The 24057-nt window shown below is 33.0% G+C and overlaps 1 protein-coding gene across 1 annotated transcript; it reads left to right on the top strand.

Moving 5' to 3' along the window:
• The first annotated feature begins 211 nt into the window (after positions 1 to 211).
• Positions 212 to 22478, top strand: LOC108913130 (cytochrome P450 302a1, mitochondrial-like). The gene is made up of 8 exons (XM_018718610.1): positions 212 to 572; positions 686 to 923; positions 1381 to 1565; positions 7132 to 7336; positions 15369 to 15528; positions 18774 to 19022; positions 21904 to 22110; positions 22167 to 22478. Exons 1-8 carry the CDS (start codon positions 395 to 397, stop codon positions 22278 to 22280), a joined length of 1536 nt encoding a protein of 511 aa, XP_018574126.1. The 5' UTR covers positions 212 to 394; the 3' UTR covers positions 22281 to 22478.
• Positions 22479 to 24057: the final 1579 nt, after the last annotated feature.

Raw genomic sequence — 24057 nt, 5'->3', positions numbered from 1 at the left:
AAAACATTTTATTATTAATAAAAAAATGTGATTATATGATGATCAGACATTATTATGTTATATAAATAAATGTGAATGAAATATCTAATAAAACACACTAAAAACACAAATAAAACACACACCAACACTCGCCAAACCTAACCAACAATAAACAATAAACATGAACAAGAATGACATGAAATGATTCATAATTGGAATTGTCAAAATTTATTCTACAAAATCTTTGTGGCGACATCTATAGACTCTTTCCCCAACTTGTATATCCATCTCAAGTCACGTGGCTCCCAGAGTTTCCCCATTTTTTCAAGTATAAGTTCTCGGGCCCTGGCTACATTGCTACATTCCATCCATATTCCATAGTATATTGTCAAATCGATGGTCAAAACTATTGTAAATGGTAATTTTAATCATGAATATTTTTAAATATAAATTTAATTTTATAAACTTTAATGAATACTTGAATTATAATTTAGTATTTCTTACAACTAAACGATACAAGAGCTTTAATAATGTACCGGGTCCTGTATCTCTGCCTGTACTAGGAACACTTTACCAATATTTTCCTATAATAGGTATGTGAATAGTGAAATTTTAATTTTAGTATTAGAAAAGAAAATATATTTATTAATCTATTTTATTTATTATGAATTAATCTATTATAAATGTCGACAAAAATTATTTTTAGGTTTTTATAGATTTGATGAATTGTACTATAATGGTCTTAAGAAATATAGAAAATTTGGACCTATTATTAGAGAAGAAATGGTACCAGGAGTTAATATTGTGTGGTTGTTTGATCCCAAGGATATAGAAATTATGTTTCGTTGTGAAGGAAAGTATCCTCTTAGGAGAAGTCATTTAGCTCTACAAAAGTATCGCTTAGACAGACCAAGTGTATATAATTCTGGAGGCTTATTACCAACGTAAGAAAATGTATCTCATGTATTTTGTATTTAGATGAATATAGGGTTGGTTGCCAGACGTCCGGATGAATCCGGACATGTTCGGGTTTTTACTATGTCCGGGTGAGTCCGGGCGGATTTTTCATAAACGTCTGGATTTTAAAGTAGTTGCCTTTATAAACATCAAATAATGTAAAATACAAAATAGTAAACTATTTTTAAAAAATGTAGTTTTGAGTTTTGTAAGTTTGAATAAAAAATGTATTTTGTTGCTCGTTTTATTAGTAAAATGAAAATGGGATAATGTTAACTATCATCAATCAGTGAAAATTGTTACTTTGCTAAAAAAATTATGACGACCGGATTTTGTCCGGATTTTCTTTCTTAAAGGCTTGTCCTGGGTGGACAAGCTTTCATCTGGTAACCCTAGATGAATATAAAGTGGCTGTAGTTGTTAATTCTATTATTTATATTTTAGAAATGGCCCAGAATGGTTTAGAATTAGGACTGCTTTTCAAAAAGGGTTGAGTAGTCCTTCGTCTGTAAAACATTTTTTGGAAGGATCTGATCAAATAATACAGGAATGGTTGAATGTAGTAGAAGAGTTCAGTAAAAAACCCAACGTGGATTATCTTCCTGAACTATCGAGGTTATTTTTAGAATGTATGTTATTAAAGGACTTTTCGCAAACTGTGATTATGTTTATCTGATCAACAGCATCCTTAACTTTGTCAGAAAAACAAACCAGTTTGTGATATAGTGTTGCGAAAAAAGATTGCCAGTGAAATTTTGACATTGATACTTCTGGGAATCAGGTACTTCATTTCCTTAAAATTTGAAAAACACCCTGTTAGTGGTCCATCTGATCTCAGATCGTAATTTCCAAAAACTCCTTATGTACCTATTCGTTTGTCCAAAGTTTTATATTTTTTTAAAGTTTTTTTATTGAAATCTATAGGAATTTTTTCGAGGAGGCAGAAAGTCCAAGTTTTCAAGGCTAATGATTTTTTGATTTTTAATAGCTTTGTTCCTAGTAGAATCCAAAACTGTTTCCAACAGTCAGACGCATGCGCATATGGATGTAATGCTTACATAAGGTTCAAAATTCATTGTTTCGAATCAAATGCGATTGCGTCGGACTGTTGGAAACTGTTTCTAATGCACTAGGAACAAAGCTAATAATTACATTGCATTTAATGGAGTGGTACTATGGTGGGATTTCTGGCTAAATGGGAATTTAAATAAACACAAATTTTCTGGATGTCAACATTTCGTCCCTTTATTTAGACTTTTTCAGGACTTCTAAATAAAAGAAAAAAGTTACAAATATTATGAACATAATACAAAAAAGATTAAGCACAGATATTCAAAATACCTATATATTATTAAATATTAGTAAACAATTAACAAAAAGGGAAACGCTACAAAGGTAAAATTGTGAATATATATATATAATTAAATTAATTACGCAATTAATAAAAGTTGTTTAAAATAAAGTAAAAATATGTTTGTTTCTTACATCAGAAATATGTTTTCGGTAAGCATAACAAATATATACCAGACGTAACATACATGATTATAAACAATAATTATTGCAGGTCTTCTTGATTTGCAATATGAAGTTCTTTGGGTGTGGTAAGTTGTCTTGCCCACAAATAATATATTTTATTTATTTTCATATTTGTTTTATCTGTTTTAGACTTATGCTATGTTAAAATTATATATATATATTATAGATCTGCTTAATGTTGATTTTGAAATCAATATTTCAATAGAATTTTAGAAACATAAATGAAATATCATCTTGAATAGGAATAGTTTGTTTTACAGAGGAAAAATTTTTAACAAGTTAGTCAAAATACAATTATTAGAATAGTTTTTAGGTTACACTTTCTCTAAAAAAAATACAATTTGTGCGGCAATTGTCACTTTTGTGAATCACTTTGAGTATATTTTATTGTGCTATTAGTGTATAAAAATAATGATCACACTAGTGGAATAAAAATATTATTTTATTATCTTGTATTGTTGTATAGCAACAAGCAAGTTGCTATACAAGCTATAGCAAGTTGCTATAGTATAGCAACAAATTTGGTATTTGAGTATTTAAAATATGGGTTTTTTCGGTTGCTACGCCGTGGCCTATGTACCTGGCAGTTACAGAATTACCTTGCACTTCCTTAGCATTAGTTATGAATCTTAAGACATGTCGTTGTTGTTCTCGTATTAGGACTAGGCTTTGTGGGGGCGGATCCGTTATCAGAATTCCTAGGTCCACCCTGATGTTCATTTTAGTTCTTGATGGTTCCAAAGCCGCTGTGGACAGAACTTCTCCTCAGACGATGGTGATGCTCTGAGACATTTCATAGTGGCCTCTGATTGCATCCAATGCTTCTAAACGTTTCGCCATTCTATGCTACCAACATGGTCAGTGGTGACTGCAAATGCTTTGCGGCGACTGAGCCAACGTGCGACCTCCTGACCAGGTACATAGGCCATTGCATAATAATGTAACCTGAGGGGTTATTTCTTTAGTTATCTACCTTTAATTAATTATCTGTTTAATTCTCGAAAGAGTTACTACTTAATTTTCGAAAAGGAGTTTATAATTATTATTACTTTAATCAATACGTGGGGAAATGTTCAGAGAATTACTTCCAAGCACTTACCATTCATCGCTTACGTGGAATGTAATCCAGTGGCTGGCTATACAGGGTGACACTGAAGTCGGGGAAACAAAAGGAAACACTAAAACTTCCAGGAAGAGTTTTATTAACAATATACAAAACAAAGAAAATACCAACACAACGGCTCGAACGACATTATTAATGAATTGATTTAAACGCGACAGCGTACTGAGATTCAGGGAATGCACGCTTCATACAAAATTTGGAAAAACTTTATCTATGATTAAATTTAATTAACTTGCCCGAGACTCTAATCTAAAACTAGGTCGACTGCTCAATGTGAAGTCTACGGAAGAACTCCCTTTTTCTCCTAGATCTCCTAAATTCCACAATTCGCTTTGACCCGCCCATTTCTTGGGTCCAGAAGTTTCTGTTCTTGTCTTATTGGCGAGACCCTGAATATCGGGATGCTGGTATAACTAACTATATTAGGTTAATAATTACCTAATTGACTTGACTTACATTTATATCAATAATTATGTGACTTACTAGTAACCCTAGCCTTCCTCGAATGACTCCGCGTAGCAATTACGGGACGGATTAGTCGATCTCATTTAATCTACTCTTATAGCTTGGAAAATCCGTAAAAAAACAGCTTATTAATACACTTTTCTTCTTCGAATTACTATCAATTTACAATTTTTTAATTTAGTTCTACCTGGAATCTCTACGCTCTTCTCGTGGTTTCGCGCGTTATTAAAAATATCGATTTTTCTCTTATACTAGATGCTTAACACATGGCCCTGACAGTTTAAGTGAACTCGTTAAAAATATTGGCAAATTTCTTCGAAGGACAAAGCTACCTACTTGAAAGCCCTCAACTTTCGATAATATAATTTGTGTTGACAAGAATATTTTACTTTTTGGCTCATCCGTTCTGAGAACTAATAAATAAATGACTGCGCATCCCGGCTTTTGTTACAATAACCCGAAAAATCATTGTATTTTAAATACTAGCATAGGCCGTAAAATCCTTAAATTCAGCTATCTTAGCATTTTGATGTTAATTTAATTTAGTTTCTGAAATTATGTTAAAACGTTGTAACCAAAATCCTTACCAAGGTCGTTATTTCTTCTATTTGTGTGTTAAGTTGTTAAGTTCGTTATTAATAATAATCTGTTTTAAATTTTAACTTTGAATCCTTGCTCATCCAAATGAAAAATGACATAATCTCAATCTGAGGTAGCATATTTTTTTTTGCACACACAATTTTAGGTAGCATCTTTTCCAAATACAATTTTAGCTACCACATTTTGCAAGTTAAATTTGAGGTAGCATGTTTTCGTAGTAACGCATCAATAAGTTCTATTATTTTTCCCCAAGATCTGTAATTAACCTGTTTTTTGCAACATGTATAAGTTTAGTAGATAGGGTGATTCACATGAAATATCTCAATAATAGACACAGATATTTGAGGGTGCAACGTGCCTGTTTTGTATATGTATACTTAGGATGGCGAACCAAAATCGTATTTTAAATATATTATTATTATGTAAGTGCATAAAGTTAAAAGAAATAATACAATCAAAATAATATAAAATTTATAAATCTGCATGTTTCAGTGCATTGATTATATAAGCTACGGTTTGTATACTATACTCAAGATTCCAGAGTATTATTGCTATTTCCATTTGCCCAGTTGCCTGGGCCAGTTATTATTTAGTTAGTATTTGACTAGAGCCGATTTACTAGTCTTTAATTTGTAATGTAATGGTTTATGGTCCCCATTTAACTCTTTTTTTGTATGGCATAAAATTTGAAATTCCTGAAACATGTCACCAAATTAGGATATACTGTATGTACTTATACAGTGCGTTAATGATGAAAGGAACAAATTCGTTTAAAATTCAGGTAATTATTTTGTGGAAAAACGCTCGGATACGTCGATTAGTATTTTTAGTTGCGGATTTTTTGACATGAGAAATTGTATACAGGGTGTCTCAAGAAGAACATATGTAGTCACCATTAATGTAAAATTGTATACAGGGTGTCTCAAGAAGAACATATGCAGTCACCATTAATGTTTTTTTCGATAGAACATCCTACATATTATGCCATTTTTGAACTGCATGGTAAATTCTGAACACTTTTTGTATAACTTACCATATCTCTAAAACCAGCAGTTTTTGTAATAATTACGTTTGAAATGTGATAAATGGAAAAAAAATCATGTTTAATCATAAAGCATTATTTAAATAACAATTGCTTTATAATAAATGTTCAATGTTTTGTCTGTTTTGTTCAATACATTTTTGTAGCCGAAGTATTGTTTCCCGTAGAACGTTTTCAATTACCTCCGCAGGAATAAGTTATTTTCTGGCGTATTCTCTGTTTCAGGTCATCAAGATTATTTTGTCTATTCACCTAAACTTTAGATTTCAAATAACCCCGTAAGGAGAAAGGGGTTAAATCTGGTGACCTTGGTGGCCACTCAATAGGACCTCTGCGTCCAATCCAGTTTTTCAGGAAAGTAAAGTCAAAAAATTGCCGAACAGCAATTGTAAAATGAGGAGGTTCACCATCGTGTTGCAACCATATGTCATTATCAGGAATATCTGGATCTTGTGGATTAGGAAACACAATAGCTAAAGCGGGGATGAGTTCAAACTGAAAAATGTTTAAGTAGCGTTCTCCATTTAAATTTTCTTAAAAAAAATAAGGTCTAAGAATTCGGTTGTCGACAATACCTGCCCAAACATTTATTTTTTGACGATGCTGTGTGTGACAGACTTGTGTTCAACGAGGATTTTCAATTGCCCAATACCTGCAGTTTTGTCTGTTTACGTGTCCATTTAAAACAAAAGTAGCCTTGTCACAAAAAATAATCTTTCGGGTGAAATCTAAGTTTTGGTTATTCATCTCAATTTTCCGCTCACAAAACTGCGTCCTTCGGTCGGTTCTTCTAATACTTCATGTATCAATTGAACCTTATAAGGGTGATATTTATTTTTTCGGAGTATTTGTGACACAGATCCCGATGATAAATTATAATTTCTGGAGATTGTCCTAACGGCTACATGGGGATTATTTATTTACAGTTTCTAGTAAAATCTTTAATTAGAGGTTCTAAATTTAGAATCTTCTGATATTTCTGGTGGTCTTCCTTTAGGCAAATCTCTAACGTGTCCATGCTCAGCAAATTCAATTCAATTTTGCTGAGAGTAGATCTAGTAATTGGAGGTCGGTCAGGATGAATTAGATACATTAAATAAATTACATACTTCTTGTTGAGTACGCATTCTGTCTCCAAAACCAATCATCATAGGTACTTCAGTACGTTCTTTCTCAGATAAAAGTGTTCAGAATTTACCGTACATTTCAAAAATGGCATAATATACAGGGTATTTCATTAAAAAAAATCAATGATGACTGCATATGTTTTTCTTGAGACACCCTGTATATAATTTTCTTATGTCAAAAAATCTGCAATTAAAAATACTAACGTGTCCAATCGTTTTCGACAAAATAATTACCTACCTGAATTTTAAACGAATTTGTTCCTTTCATCACAAACGCACTGTATAAGCTGTATTGATTTTAGTAACTGGTGAAGCTGCATTAGATGTTCGATTAAATAGTTTCTCAAAAGATGAGCGTACCAAAAATTCAAGAACTTCTAAGCTTATAAATGCTGCTCTGGAAACCAATTCCTGTATATTGAAAACTGATAATGGACCTCAGTTATGGAGAAAAATTGAAACACCTTTATATAAAAGACTTCGCAAATCTCAGGAGTACATGGAAGAGTAAGTTTCATTTACAAAAAGAATTCTGGGGGTGAGTAGTGAAATCGCAGAAAAACTATTATTTAAACCAAATTTGGTTCCAGAGTTTGTTGGTTATTTACAATAATTAGTACTGATAGATTTTTTTTCGTACCAACCAGACTGCCTATGTTATACAAAATGTTGCAGCAAACTTTAGGGACTGGTTTCATTAGTCAAAACAATTAAAAAATTAAATTTTAACCTTATTTTTTTTTTAGACAACAATGTATTGCTTCTATAACATGTATTATTAGCTCTTGCATTTTTTACCCTATTATAGTAATGGTAATAGTAATAGTAGTAGTGGTATTTATTGCCCAACAGATCGACTTTCAACTACAAGACAGATTACATATTAAAATAATAATAATAAGGTCGTGCGACGAATACTGAATGGCAATACCAATATTTGTCTTTCAAGCCATATTTGATGATATTTTCAACGTAATAATTTTGAGAATGTATGAACACCGCAACAACTATTGTTCATAAATGCTCTGAGTAGCAGATTGAATCGTGTCAGAAGGTATTGAGTTTATCTCTCTTGAAATATTTATTCTCAATTCTTCCTCATACTCGTATCGCTTTGTATATCTGCTCCTTAACATATTCATAAAAGAAAAAGTCTATGATGGTCAAATCAGGACTTAATTGGACCACCAAGTAACGGTACTCCGAACATTTGTGATAAAATTTAAATTTACCATTTAATATTTTGTTTTGCTTTATCTATTGTCGTTTTGTTCGTTGCTCTTATTATTGTTATGTTGCTGTGTTAAAAAGTATTAAAAATAAGAAATATTAATTTATAGAAAAATTTAAAATGTTTCACATAGCTACTTGACTTTTTTATTAAAATTATAATTATATTCAATATCTTCGTTGTTTATTTATGAAATTCCCATAAATTGTACATCGGTATAAAGTGATATTTTTTATTCTTCTAATGAGAAAGAGTTCAATAATGGCGTTCATAACAAAAACAGAAGTTAACTACTGCTGATTCCTCTATCATTTTATATCAGACTACATATTTTTGTCCTAAAATTTTCAAAAACAAGTGAAATACGACTAAAAAATAGAAATAGCGTAGAATCGGTTTCCTTCGGTACCATTCGGAATTATCTCAATTTAAAAACGAATCCGTGATCAGCTTAAAATACTGCACATTTTTGCTCATTTAGCCTTATTTTTTCCAGACAACAATGCATTGCTTCTAAATGACATGTATTATTAGCTCTCACATTTTTTACTCTAGTATAGTAATGATAATAGTAATAGTAGTAGTGGTATTTATTGCCCAACAGATCTACATCCAATTACAGGACAAATTACAGATTAAAATTGTAATAATAACAGGCCAATATCTTTGAATGGAGCGGACTCGAGCGGGATTATCGCTCTTTACCCACTTCATCACTGTAGGCCCGAACGCCTTGTAGAGAGAGTTTCCCCGTCTCCGTCATCCCGGACCGCCAACGTGGTCATGTTCGATCAGTTCGTGGGATTTCCTCCTGTCCTGGCTGGGCCTCGCTGGCTAGGGTCCTTTCTTCTGGTGCTCTTCTTTCTTTGTCTGTGTAAACCCCCGGGAGTGTCGTGTGTTGGTCGCAGGTAGTGAGCTTGGGTGAGGTCGTGCGGCTATGGAGCTTAGGAAGCGGTTTTCTAAGCTTGCTTAAAACTAATGTTTAACATACTTAGTCGCATTTTTATAGACCACAGCTAAAATTAGTCGTCTAGTGTCAGCCCTTATGTTAGAGTGACATTTCCTATTACTGTTCGTAATAAACTAAAATAATAAATAATACTATCAGAACGGGTATTGAGTGAATTATTTTATTGTTACCTGTACAGTTGGTTTATATGGTTTATTCGATTCCAGAAAGGGTGGAAATAATTGCACTTTTATGGAAATAATCAGTGTGTACAGGGTGTAACAAAAATAAGGTTACCAACTTTTTGTCAGCAGATGGAACACTTAAAATTAGTAGGGATACTTATATAAAATTTTTGCATAAAGTGCTTCCTTTGTGAGATTCAGGGTGTTGAAATTGAAAAAATAAATGACATTTTCTTTAATATCTTTCGACTACTTCAAGCTAATATTGTGAAATTTCATATCCGGGTTTTTTTTGGGATGAGAAATTCGAATTTAGCAGCGATTTCGTTGTATTTTCTAGAGGGCGCCACAAACGACCATTAGGACTAATTTAAACTGTCAAAACTTTTTTGGGCCGCGGTGTATTTCACTTTGGGCTGAAAAAATCTTTTCCCTCAACTTTTCGGCTTAAAAAAGGTATACCATACCTTGCTAACATCTCTAAAGCCAACGTCAAGAAATTTTCCTTTAAAGGTAACAGAACAATTACAACTTTAAAATTCGTTTATTTAACAACTTTACTGCAAACAGAATTGACCGAGTAATGAACATACTTTCTAAAAACAATCTATCAATCGAACACAATCTAAACAATGTAACCAATCTAAACGACCTAAAAATCTAAAAAATAACTATTATTGACTTGTCTTAAAATATATGTTTTTCAATGTTTATCAGTCTCATACCAGGCGAGAAGAACATTCGGCATTGCAATAGAATAGCGGTGGCTAACCTCTCTTGCACCTCTGAAGCGTTCGGAATATGATGGAATTCTGCTTACATTTAAACTGTTCATGGTTTAATTTTGTTATTTTATTTATTAAGGATTAATTTAATATGTCATACCAATTTACTGCTGAAGTGACTGAATAAGAAAAAATAGTGGAAACATACCGTATTTCTGTTCGTCCCTGTTTTAATTATCTTAAATCAGTCAGATTAATATTTTTATTTAATTTTTATTATGTTCGTTTTTTAAAATATCAAAAATAATTATTTTAAATCATAAATTAGTTTCATTTACAATTAATTACTAACATATCTACATATTTTCTTCGTCTCTCCACTATAATTCGTTGATTTGTGGTGGCCGTCTTTTCCTGGAGTCAATTTTTCATTTTTTGGGTCTCTACTGAGCTGGTGGCTACGTGCTCTTCGAGATCCTTTTCCGAACGCGAACGCGATGCGCTTTTTGAGCCACCTCAGCTCACATGGGGACCGACCGGACGTAACCCGACCTACGTCGTGCCGGCGGAGCACGAAGCAAAATTATTTTCTTAATGGATCGTCTTTTTCTCACTTGGGCTCGCCCGCTTCCTACAGAGAGACATACACCCGTTGCACACATGCCGGAACCGGCTAACCGGATTTGGTTACCCGGCAGCAAGGTGTACAGAGTCTTATGGCAGCTTTCACACGTGACGGAAGGATCTATCCGGCGAACGGCCGCCGGGTTGTAGCCTGTCGCCACCACTACCAGCCCGGCTGCCGTGTACCGGCTATCCGGCGACCAAAGTGGTAGCCTCGTTGCACACTTGCTGAACCGGCTAGCCGGATCCGGCTATCTGGATCCGGCTGGCTCTTTCACACGTAATTTAATTTTCAAATCTGTTTGGCCGATATTAGTCTCAGTTGCATTTTTATCACGACAAGAGACGGATCATAGACGCATTGCAATTATGTGGCTTGGCTATTGCCGATGTCGCAATAAAAAAAAACAAAAAATATGAAAAATATCCAAAAAATATGAAAAGGCTAAAGTTTTGTCTTACTGGACAGGTCTGGAATCAAGTAGTGATATAAAGAATGCTATATCTACTTCTAGCGAACAAACATTCGATATAGTTACGTACAAATATTTAAAAAAATAATTAACACGTCCTGTTATTTTCAATGAAATCGGACGACTGAATCCGGCAAGCACTCGGCAAGTGTGAAATCGTCAATACAAAACTATGCACTACTACCACTTCGGACGTCGGATAGCCGGTACACGGCAGCCGGGCTGGCAGTGGTGGCGACCGGTTACAACCTGGCGGCCGTTCGCCGGACAGCTCCTTCCGTCACGTGTGAAAGCTGCTATAAGACTGTACACCTTGCTGCCGGGTAACCGGATCCGGTTACCCGGTTCCGGCATGTGTGCAACGGGTGGTAGTAGTGCATAGTTTTGTATTGACGCTTTCACACTTGCCGGGTGCTTGCCGGGTTCAGTCGTCCGGTTTCATTGAAAAGAACAGGACGTGTCAATTATTATTTTTTAATATTTGTACGCAACTATGTCGAATGTTTGTTCGAAGTAGATATAGCATTCTTTATATCACTGCTTGAATCCAGCCCTGTCCAGTGGGACAAAACTTTAGCCTTTTCATATTTTTGGATATTTTTCATATTTTTTGTTTTTTTTTTTATTGCGACGACATTGGCAATAGCCAAGCCACATAATTGCAATGCGTCTAAGATCCATCTCTTGTCGTGATAAAAATGCAACTGAGACTAATATCGGCCAAACCGGTTTGAAAATTAAATTAAGTGTGAAAGAGCCAGCCGGATCCGGATAGCTGGATCCGGATGAGGCTTATGGTCGCATCCCGTCGTTGGAACGGTCGGCACTGTCTTGGTTTTAGGGACTGAGGGTCAATGCCGGCCGGCACTTCGTGCTATGCCCTCGGTGAGTAGCTTCTGTTCTTGCTTCTGTGCCGAGAAAGGAACCATAAATCCATGCGCCCGGCAATGGTTACTCTACTGATCCCTTCGTTGTGGGAGGTGCTTGCTCGGAGTTTAGTTTAAAATCTGCAATGAAAATTGCGGAAAGTTGAATTCTTTTTATTTTAGAGGTTAACTTCTAAAAATAAGAGAAACTTACAATTAATTTCCCTATGTGTTGTTGTTAATGAATTCTTATCTGGAGACAACTGACTCCTGGTATACCTACCTCTATTACATGTGGGAATAAAAAAAGGCAAAGTAAAAATGCGACCTGGGAGGGCGGTTGGTGAAAGTTAAAGTCGACCGTCGTACGTCCGCACTCTGACTCGACTCTTTTTGATGGAGTGAGCGTCCCTAAGCGTACTATTTAAAGGTTCTGGCGCGCTACCCTTGACCAATGGGTTGCGGCCAAACAAAACTCGCGAAATTATCCACGACGACAATACTGGTCATGGTCATGTGAAAATTAAAACAATATTTTTAATGTTCGGCGCTTCGTCCACAATGATATGGTTACTTTAAAATGATACGTCGTTAAGTTATACAAAACCAACCTGTTTTACTAAATTGATTTTTATTGTCACTTCACACAATGTAAACTGATTTAAAAGCAACTTTGATAGTGTATTAATACGCAAATTATGGCCCCCCGCCCAGTGGCGGCGTACCTACACAAGAATTAAAGTCTAGTTTAAAAAACTAATTATAACTTTAATTAATTATTTTTATTTGATTGAAAAAAAAAATCTGATTCGTATTCATGGAAACATGTACTATTACCATTAAAAAACTGATTGCCCCATTTAAAGTGTATGCACCCTGTATATCATGTATACAATAAAAAATGAGATGATTGCAAAAAATTAATTATAAGTACAGGGTGTCCTAGAATAACGTGTACAACGGAAGACCACAGATTCGTTGACTCAAATTAGGTAGATTTAGGCTAATTCACCTATATCCGAAATCGCTTCGTTTGGCCACTAGATGGCCTCAAAGTTCGTTAAAATTTTTTGAATTTTGTAAATAACTCGAATACGTATTATTCGATTTTGATTATTTTTGGGGTGTGGAGCTTGGCTTTCAATCTACAATTTTGGTGTTATACAGAATGTTTTTTGAAACTTACAACTCCTACAAAATTGAAGTATGGTGAGAATATATGTTCATAACTTTTTCCTATTTCAGGCAATAATGACAACTATTTTTTATTTGATAGGTGATATCAAGTTTTTGGGCCTCTTGTAGGATTTTGATTAAATGAGCGGTTTGGGTACAAAAAATATTTTTTAAATGTATACATTATCCTGCCATCCATATTATAATACTTAACGAAGTACTAGTACGCACTGATTTTGTAGGTTGATTGTAATTTCAGTTTGAATTTGTTTTCGATAGTATTATTTTTGGCTCTGTTATTCTATCCAATAGACTAAATGGGGAATTTTATTTGGAATTTTTGCAAAACCCAAATTATTGGAAGATGTGCGTTATTACTCAAAGGTAACATGTCGTTTATGCATGATGGCGCCCCACCACTGTAAATGTTCGGCTGTATCTGAACCAAATATTCCCTCGTCGATGGATCCATAGAGGTGATAATTTCCTGTTAACTCGCCTGTACGTTCACCAGACTTAACACCTTGCGACTATTATCTATAGGGTACTCTGAAAACAACAGTGCATGATTACGCATCTAACACTGAACTGAGTTGTGGAGGCAAATTCAAAATGCCATAAATGCTTTAAAAAATAACCCTTAAGACCTGCAAAGGGTGTCCTTTAACTTTCTTCGCTGAATTAACCTTTGTTGTAGAAACAACGGTGGTCATTTTGAACAGTTTTTATAAGTTGTACTAAATTTAATAACCTCAACTTTGTTACTTTTTTCTCCAGCATTTTTTATTGTATTTTATTGTTTTTACGAATTATTTTAATAAAATTACGCATGTTGTAAATAACTCTAATTTGTCATATGTGTGTATCCATATAGAAAAATTAAGTAACGTGGTATATTTTATCGTAGTAAACACTCATTAAGAATTGGTAGGTACACTGAAATTACAGTCAACCTACAAAATCAGTGACTACTAGCACTTTGTTGAGTAATGTAATAAGGGTGGGAAGATAATGTAGACATTTAAAAAATATTTTTTTCTACAAAAACCGTTAATTTAATCTAAATTTTACAAGAGGCCCAAAAACTTCCAAATGGTATCACCTACTAAATAAAAAATAGTTGTCATTATTGCCCAAAACAGGAAAAAGTTATGTACGGAAGTACCACCATAATCAATTTTGTAGGAGTTGTAAGTTTTAAAAAACACTCTGTATAACACCAAAATGTGTAGATTGAAAGCAAAAGTCCACACCCCAAAAATAAACAAAATCGAATAATACGTATTCGAGTTGTTTACAAAATTCAAAAATTTTCGCGAACTTTGAGGCTATCTAGCGGCCAAACGAAGCGATTTCGGATATAGGTGAATTAGCCTAAATCTGCCTAATTTGAGTCCACGAATCTGTGGTCTTCCGTTGTACACGTTATTCTGGGACACCCTGTATACAGGGTGTGCCAGAATAACACTCCCACTGCCAATATCTCCGAAATTAAAAAATTTATTTTAGTTCCGGAAACTGGGATTGTTAGGTCCCTCGAATAGCTTCAAATTGTAGTTAGAACTGTTAGTTCAAATCTTTCCGTATAGATGGCGTGGCGATACTAAAAATTTTTTTCATCCCTGGAACGTAGAAATGCAGTCCATCTGAAAGATCGTTAAATTTTGAAAAATTTTTGTAATATAAAGTTTTTCTCTATATTTACTTGTTTTGGGGATATGTCGACTTCAATATGCAATTTATGATATAACAGGAAAATCTATTAGGATCTAAATCACACCAAGACAAAATATTCTTTTAAAATATTGTTATAATGACTTTATTTACACCACATACTAACCAACAAATAATAAATTATAAAGAAACAAATGATCAACAATTGAAAAAAGATTGTACAATGTACAATGGTAAATCGTATAACTAGGATAGTTAAATTGAAAGACGCAAACTGATAAAACTCTAATTGTTGGAAAACTAATATGTGTCATCTGTCTTTCACAACTTGAAGCTATTTGAGGGACCTAACCACCCCAATTTCCGAAACTAAAATAAATTTCTTCATTTCGGAGATATTGGCAGCGGGAGTGTTAAATGGCACACCCTGTATATTAAAAAAAGAAGACATTTAATTTATATTTCTGAAATATGACTTTCCATTGTATTTTATATATTTTTTTGAGATAACAAGAATTTCTGAAAATTCCAGTTTGATGACAAAGATGTGAATAAAATGTTGTTATTTTATTAAAATATATAAAAATATAAAAGTTAAATCAACTTGCACATACATTTTTTATATAATTATTTTAGAGTTGCTATAGATCTGTTGTCACTAAAGATGTCACTTTTTAATGAAAGGGGCAAGGACACCCCGCTGACTCTTTTAGAAACATATTTATCATCACCAGAATTAGATTTTAAAGATGTAATTGGCATTGTCTGTGATTTTTTACTCGCAGGGATTGATACAGTAAGTATGCAAATATGTAATGACACGGACAATATAGCTTATTGCATCAGACTGCGCGTTAAATGCTGGAAATTGGCAACCTAACCTTTTTAGGTTGTCTGCATGCAGGGCCTTGTTAGCCGGCATCCAGCAATAAAATTTAGCGTGGTAACTCTTCTACTCGGTAATAGGTGGCAGTTCTAGCGGTGACTTTGTTGCCAAATAATAACTGCCAAATAAATTTAATGCATTTAGGCTCGGTACTTTGAGTCTCGGTTAAAGCTTGATTAACTGATCAGGCGATTAGACTGTACATATACTGATTTATTTTATATTCACAGTCTAATCGCTTGATTAGTTAATCAAGCCTTAACCGAGACTCAAAGTACCGGGCCCTAATTATGTAATTGAAGAGTTATATGGAACTAATCTTTTGTTTGGAAATGACATTTGTGTTAAATGCTAAATAAAATAAATCAAGTTAGAATTAATGAACTATGGATTTATCTAATTATTTATTTTATATGGGTGAACACCTTGTAATGGGAGCAGTGGCGGCCTTAGAGGGTGGCGAGCGGTGCAATCCCTAGGGGCTTCGCTCTTGCAGGGGCCTTGCGCAACAACCCGAGTAAAAAAGTTTATGTTTAAATCTTAATTTTATCCTTATGACAATGAAATTATATTAATACTTAATAAGTAGTAATAGGTGCCTAAATAATATTTCTCATTTAGATTTATTTAATGATCAATATCAAAATCAATTAATTTTTCAGTGGATAATAATATTTTTTATAATTTGTCTATAAAACAAGTAAATAAGTTCATGTATATTTTTTTTAAACAAGTTTTTAGTAACGTCATTTTATTTTCGTATTCTTCTCAGTAAACCCTTTCATGTGATACTCATATCATGGGAGTGCATAAAAAATAACTGATCCGCTATCTTTGGATGTCTGCCATATTGGATTTAGGAAGACGTCACTTACCTAACCATGCATTGTCATCCAAGCTAAACATGTATGCAACATTTCAGGTTTGGGATAACTGTTTTAAAATTCAGTTGCAAGATTTGACCCATACTAACAAGGCAAGTTAAAAGCTTGTAAAAATATGTTTGAATCTTGTACCTTGTTTTGTCATAATTAAAAATTTGTCGTCTTTGTATTTGTGTTGGTTGAATACGAAATTTATTTAAAAAAAACAATAAATCAATAAATAATCAATGATCGTTTACAGAGATAAGATAAAGCGTTCGCTACTGCTGTTGCAATTTTTGAAAAACTTTTTTGTTTTTTGACATACGGACGTCGCACCTTTTTAAAATTATTTTTTCGATTCAACGTACCGTTTCCGAGTTATACTGCCTTTTTTTTACTGTATGACGTTACACATCTCTTGTTTCCAAAAATTTTTTTCAACATACGGACTTCGGACCTTTTGCATTTCACGCAAAACGGACAATCAGAATGATGGGTTTGGGGGAGATTTTTTAAATTATTTTTTCGATTCAATGCACAGTTTCCGAGTTATAACCACTTTTTTGTTCTATGATGTCACACACCGTTGGTTCCAAATGTTTTTTCGACATGCGGATTTCAGACCTTTTTCACTCGATCACCAATCATGGGAGAATTTTTGATATTTCGAGACATGACACCCCGCTCTGCTTTACCTACCGATTGCTCTACTCAGAACCAAAGGGAGATTTGTTTATATTTCCAACCATTTTCGAGTTATGAGCAAAAACCGTTTTTTTTTCTCATACGTTGTGACGTCATAGCTGGATGACGAAGGCTAAAAAGGCTACGCGCTCTACCCCACGCTCCCTCCCTAGGTGTCCTGAAGATACTGGGGAAATCCCAAAGACTCCTGAAGACAGCAGAGAGAGAGAAAGAGAGAGAGAGAGAAAGAGGGAGAGAGAAAGAGAGAGAGAGAAAGAGAGAGAAAGAGAGAGAAAGAGAGAGAGAGAGAGAGAGAAAGAGAAGCCCTCTTTGACGACAAATCACTCTCTCTCTATTGCACACTCTAACTGTCTCTCTCGCACACAATCAGACAAAAACTGACAGAAACGAACCGTCCTTTAAAAATACATGGGTTTTATCATTATCAGAATAACCCATTTTAATTGAAAAATGATGAATGATGATGAAAAATGAAACATAATTAAACTGTATTATTCAAAAAACAATAAGATCTTCAGGAATATCGGCAAATTTAATTTGGAGGAAGAATCCCGTCAACGAACACTAAAAAATATTATTAGAAACCTTAGGTGGCCAGAAAACAGCCCCGATCTCAGTCCCTTAGACACATTTTTGTGGGGACACTTCAACAAAATATTAAAGACCTCAAAATTGACAAGTTAAGTATTGAAAGAAAAAATGGTTGAATTGTTTGATAGTTGTGAATTTGTTTTTAATACAATAAATAGTAAATCAAAGCATATTTTTAAGTATATCATCACAATTACTTGCATTTTTTTTTTAATGAATTTTTACTTTAAACATATTTTATGCCATATTTTGATAATATTAAAAGAAATAAAGTAAATGTCGTACATTTGTATTTAAAGTTTTTTCTGTCTTTAATTATTAAATCTATAAGTGGGTGTCAAAATATAAACAAAAATCCTGTACCTACAATCCGCAATGTACTAATAATTCACCTTGTATGTCAAATAAATTTATCATCAAATATTAAAAAAATTATATTACAAGCTGTTTAAAATATTATTATGAATTTTGTTTATTTGGAAATATATTTTCTGCAGTACCTACCTATTTCAGTACCAAAATATGAAAATAACTAATTAACGAAATTATGAATAAATAACCGCTGCAGAATATCTTATCGTCGAAGTCGACTACATATGTAGGTAAAACCCGCCCTTCACAAAAAAAAACAAAGCTAGAAGCCAAAAGTGAAAACCGTATGTACCTATTCGTTCAGTCTTTAAAACATTTTTATCAATACCTACATTTAAGTAAATACAGTAACACAAAAAACAGGCATTAATAAAAAAGTGTACAAAATAAATCCGTAAGTACGTGTGACAACATTATCAAACTGTTGTTTATATGATGCTAGGATACACGTAGGAATGCGGGATGCTGCATTTGATGCATTCTAAAATTCTGCTGGTGGTGTACTCTTATTGGCAAATCGGAAATTTAAAACTGCTGTCCTATTTCAGTAGTGGTCTGGGACGAAGCTATATTGTCTGTGGTAATGACTAGATAATTTATATTAATGTGCAATTATTTTAGTCAACATATACAACAAGTTTTTTACTGCATCATCTGGCAAAAAATCCAACAGTTCAAAATAGCTTATACCAAGAGGCTTCCAAACTTTTAACATCACTAACTAGCCCTGTAACCAGTGATGTGCTGCAGCAAGCAATATATGCCAAAGCTGTGTTAAAAGAATCTTTAAGATTAAGACCAATTTCAATAGGAGTAGGAAGAGTTTTGCAGAAAGAGGCTGTATTTTCCGGATATTCAGTACCCCCTGAAGTAGGTATCAGGTACAGTCCGTACGATATTCGTTGAGATAGAATTCCAAGAAGACCCTTGTGTCACTTTCTTGGAATTAACCGTATTCGGCACCGAACATAGAAAAATATTGGCGATGTGGCGTTCACCGTAATAGCTTGCAGTGCATACTGTGTTATGCAGTTATGAAGGCATGTTTTTTCGTGTTTCGTTCTGTGCATTTTTAGTGTAATTTGTTGTTAAAATAAATCAATGGAGGTGAAAAATAAAAGAGGAATTGATTCACGGTCGAAGAGCATCTTGTTTAACGTGTATAATTATTTTAAGACAAATTTTCCAAATGAATATAAAATACAATTAAAAAACCATATTATATACAGGGTGTTCCAATTAAAACTTCAAACCTGCAAAACACATTGATTTTCTTTTCACGGGACACGTGATGGCATAAGTTTTGGTGTCTTGGAAGTCACCCCTTAGGTAGGAGCGTAAAATACCCTTAAACTTTAAATGGCACCTCATTTTAAAGCTTTTTCAGTTCTACTCACGACGACATACGACTTTTTAAATTTTGGTTTGGATTTGACAAAAAAATCATCACTTAAAGAATAAGACAAAATATCAATGGATGAAAGAATGTTATTTTATTAAATGTTCAAATTGGTTTCCCTCCACTTCCATACAATAATAAAATCTTTGCTCCACTTCCCAACATTTCGAAACATTTCGGGCGATATGTGACGACATTCTTCAATAATTCACCGACGAAGCTCCTCAAGTGAGTTTAGTCGTGTTGTCGTGTTGCATAAATTTTCGACTTTAAGTATCCCCATAGAAAAAAGTTAGATCTGGCGATCTGGGATGTCACTCCATTGAACCTCTGCGTCCTATCCAGTGATTTCGAAAGTTCTGACTGAGAAAATCAGCTATCGCAAAAATCGGGTAGATATCGTTTCCAGTAGATTCAAAGGGCCCTATGAGGTGGTCTCTCAGTATGCCCGGCCAAATATTCAATTTCCTTGGATGCTGCATATGAGTTTCATGAAAAATGCGTGAATTTTCATCACTCCAGTAGCGGCAATTATGGCGGTTGACTGGACCATCCAGTTGTAACGTACATTCATCAGAAAAATAGATTGAGTACAAAAAATTTTGATTCCTTCGAACACAATCATTCATTTCTTCACAGAACTGCAAGCGGCTATTAGGATCGTCATCATTAATTTCTTGTACAAAATTAATTTTTTATGAGTGATACTTATGAATTTTTAAAGGAAAACAGGTAAAAAAAGTTGAACTGATAGAGTTTGAAGTTTTTGTATTGACAGATAAATGAAAAATCAAAACAAATTTTTTTATCGAGAAATTGTTGAAGAATGAGTATGAGATAACATTTAATAAAATAACACTATTTCATTCATTGATATTTTGTCTTACTTTTTAAGTGATGATTTTATTGTCATATCCAAATCAAAATTTAAAAAGTCGTATGTCGTCGTGAGTAGAATTGAAAAAGCTTTAAAATGAGGTGTCACTCAACATAGGGTGCCACTTAAGGTTTATGGGTATTTTAAGTCCATGCCTAAGGGGTAGCTACCAAGACACCAAAACTTACTCCATCATGTATCCCCCTTGAAAAGAAAACCAGGTGGGAAATTTTAAATGGAACACCCTGTATATATTTACCTTACATATATTATAATATTTTGAAAATAACGCGGAAAATTTCAAGGCACGCCCCTGCCAAGGTAAATTGTTACAGTAGTTACGATAACAAAACTTTATTGGCTTATTTTTTTCTTGGAATTCTATCAACAAATATTGTACGGATTGTATCAAAATATGTAATTGTAACTAATTGTCGCAGCATTTTTGAAAAGTGTTTAGGGTCTTTGAGATCCCAAAAAGGGTTGCAAATTATTCTCAAAATTAAATTTTCTTGGTAGGTAGTTTAAATTTTAATTTGATATTAATATTTTATTTTTCACTTAACAACTTAACAACTTTATAATGTAATTTTATGAAAAATACAAATTTTTGAGGAAAATTTAAAAAAGCGGCAGTTGACGACGAAAAAACATTTTGTGTAATAAAGAGTACAGTATGTCCATGGTTAGAGTGGAAAAGAGGGAAAATATTTTTATTTTCCATTTTACAAGAAATAGGCATTCTTCATTAAAATTTTTTGCTTGTCTTTAAAATGCGGTTGGCATGGAGAACTCTGTACAGGGTGATCAGAAAATCGATAAATATAAAAATCGTTAAAAAATTAACTGCCCTTGTTTTTAGCAATACAGAAATATGTTATTAAGGAAAGTTGCTTAGAAATATAGTAGACAGTGTTTCACTTTAATGGCGCGTCATATTAATAGCAAATTAATCTGTGGTGTAACATATATTTTTCATAAAAAGTGTGCGAATGCAGGTTGTATGCTACTGACATTTTGTATTAGCTTGAAATGTTTTGTGTCAGTAAACATGCACCGTGTGTAGCATTTACCATGCAAAATTTGAAAATAATTGTTTTTTTACTGATATTAATGAAAAAAAATCTTCAACACCCTGTATCTCGGAAACGTTTTCGATTTCGTAATAAGTTTATATGTATATGAGAGTAGTACTATATATTATTAAAAAAAATTAATTTAAAATAAAAAAAATCATGCACAACATATTTGACTGAATGTGATTTTTTTTTAAATTCGTAAAAATTAAAATTTTGTTTCTATGTAATTTAACAATATCCCGTTTAATCTAAAAGTAAAGGCAATTAATAGTTATCTGCTTTAATTATTATCAAATTAGGTTTTATGTTTTTTATTGGTAGTTGTAAGATATTAGGAAATTTTAGTATAATTTTTTTCTGATTTTGTTACACAATAATTTAATCATCTTGTTTCAGACAGTTGTTGTTAGTCAGAATCAAGTATCCTGCCGACTCGAGGAGTACTTCGCATATCCAGAGGAGTTTAAGCCAGAGAGATGGATAAAAAATAATCCACTATATAAGCAGTCACATCCATTTTTATTACTGCCATTTGGTCATGGACCTAGAACATGTATTGCAAGAAGATTGGCTGAACAAAATATACTTGTGTTACTTTTAAAAGTAAAATATATTATATTTATCAAAAGTCTGTTGATAAAAACAGTTTTTTTTTCTAGATTGTAAGAAACTTCCGAATAGGTTGGAATGGAGGTAAATTAGATTCAAAGTCTTTGTTAATAAATGTACCAGATGGGCCAATATCTTTGACTTTTTTCAAGAGGTTAAAGTGAATTTGATTATAAAAACATACTCTAATAAAAATTATAGATTTAAATACATATTTTAATAATAATTTTATAATGTCTTGTGTATGGATTTCAAGGATACATAGAGTGTGTACCCGGATGGGGTACCTCACTCTTGTAAACTTTTTATTGTTGATTTTTTGAGAAAAAGTTATACTTAATAAAAAGTTTTGTTTAACTTGGGCAATAATCAAATATGTAATAGAACATACAAGGCTTCCAAAAAATTTCAAAATGTGAAATTTTCCCTAAGCAAAGTGCTTTTAATTTCTGTTTTTGTTAAAAACTGTATTTAACAAAGTTGTCCGAGAACTCAAGAAATGCTTAAATACTTGATTTAGACAAAAATGAATAATAATCACATTTTGCAAATAAGAAGACGCGGTTTTTAAGCAGATAGAAATTGTAATATAAGTAAACTTTTATTTTAAATTTAATATAATATAAAAACAACTTGGTAGAACAATTTCCGGGTTGGTTGCCACGTCGTCGGTTTAGGTTTCTTGACGTTTCGAGAGACATATCGGTCTCTTCCTCGGAAGTAACTAAAAGTTTTCGTGTTTTGAAAAGAGCGATATGCTCTTGAAACATCAAGAAACCTAAACCGACGACGTGGCAACCGGCCCGGAAATTGTTCTACAATTAACAACTGCCACAGTAGTCTGTAAACCAAATAAAAGTAGCTTTTCTAATTAAAAAATAGAAATAACAAATTAGAACTGGAATTAACAACAACAAGGAAGCAAGTCCTATTCAACTTGTAAACCTCCGAGTAATACACATTTTTCTAATCTTTTTCTAAATTCCTTGTACAGAGTGATTCACTATATTTTGACCCCCCCCTTTAATTTTTTTTTTTTAAAAGTTATAAAAAAATGTGAAATATGACGCACGATATTTTATGAATTTTTCGAAAATGATAGTAGAAAAACAAATGAAGTCCAAATAAAATGGCCGTGGATATTAACTTTGTTAAGTTAAATGGATCACCCTGTATATTTTTACATATTTTGATAGAACGTTCCCTGTCGAGCATAGTCATATAGAGTTCGCTGGGTCCATCTCTAACAATAATCGAGATAATATTAAAAAACGAAAAGAAGGTTTTTTATTAAGAAAATAAGACATCTTGTAACTGTTAGACCTCTTTCAGGCATTTCTGCCTTTTCCAATTACCATTATCATTGTATTCTTTTTTTTATCTTTTTAATATTCTTTACATAATCAGTGATATCGGATTTTATAATTAGCTTGCGAACTGCTCTACGAGTTACAGTTACATTTGGATACTCTTCATTAAAAATTTGTATTGCATGTCAATATGAAACAATACCAATTCTATAACATTCCACAAGATAAATTAGTTGCTCTAGGGTTAGCATTATTAATAAAAATTATTCAGTGGTCAGTTAATATAATTAAATATGTTGACTTTGACATCGATAAGGAAATATCCATATTTGCAAATTCTGATTATTGTTCTTTTCTAATTAAACCCCATATTTAAGCATTACTCGAACAATTTAAATACAGTTTTTAACGAAAACAAAAATTAAAGGCACTGCTTAGAGAAAATTTCACATTTTGAAGGTAAGCAAAACTTTTGATCAAGAATAACTTTTACTCGAAAAATCAACAATAAAAATGTTTACAAGAGTGCGGTAGCCTATCTGGGGACACGCTGTATATGTAATCTGATATCTAGGTTAAAAAACAATGTCAGTCTATTTTTCACAAACATCTCTTTTTTACAAACATCTCT

Source organism: Anoplophora glabripennis, unplaced genomic scaffold (assembly GCF_000390285.2).
Source record: "Anoplophora glabripennis isolate ALB-LARVAE unplaced genomic scaffold, Agla_2.0 scaffold716, whole genome shotgun sequence".
NCBI lineage: Eukaryota > Metazoa > Arthropoda > Insecta > Coleoptera > Cerambycidae > Anoplophora > Anoplophora glabripennis.
Note: the sequence above shows the minus strand (reverse complement) of the source record. Positions and strands in the feature narration are given on the sequence as shown.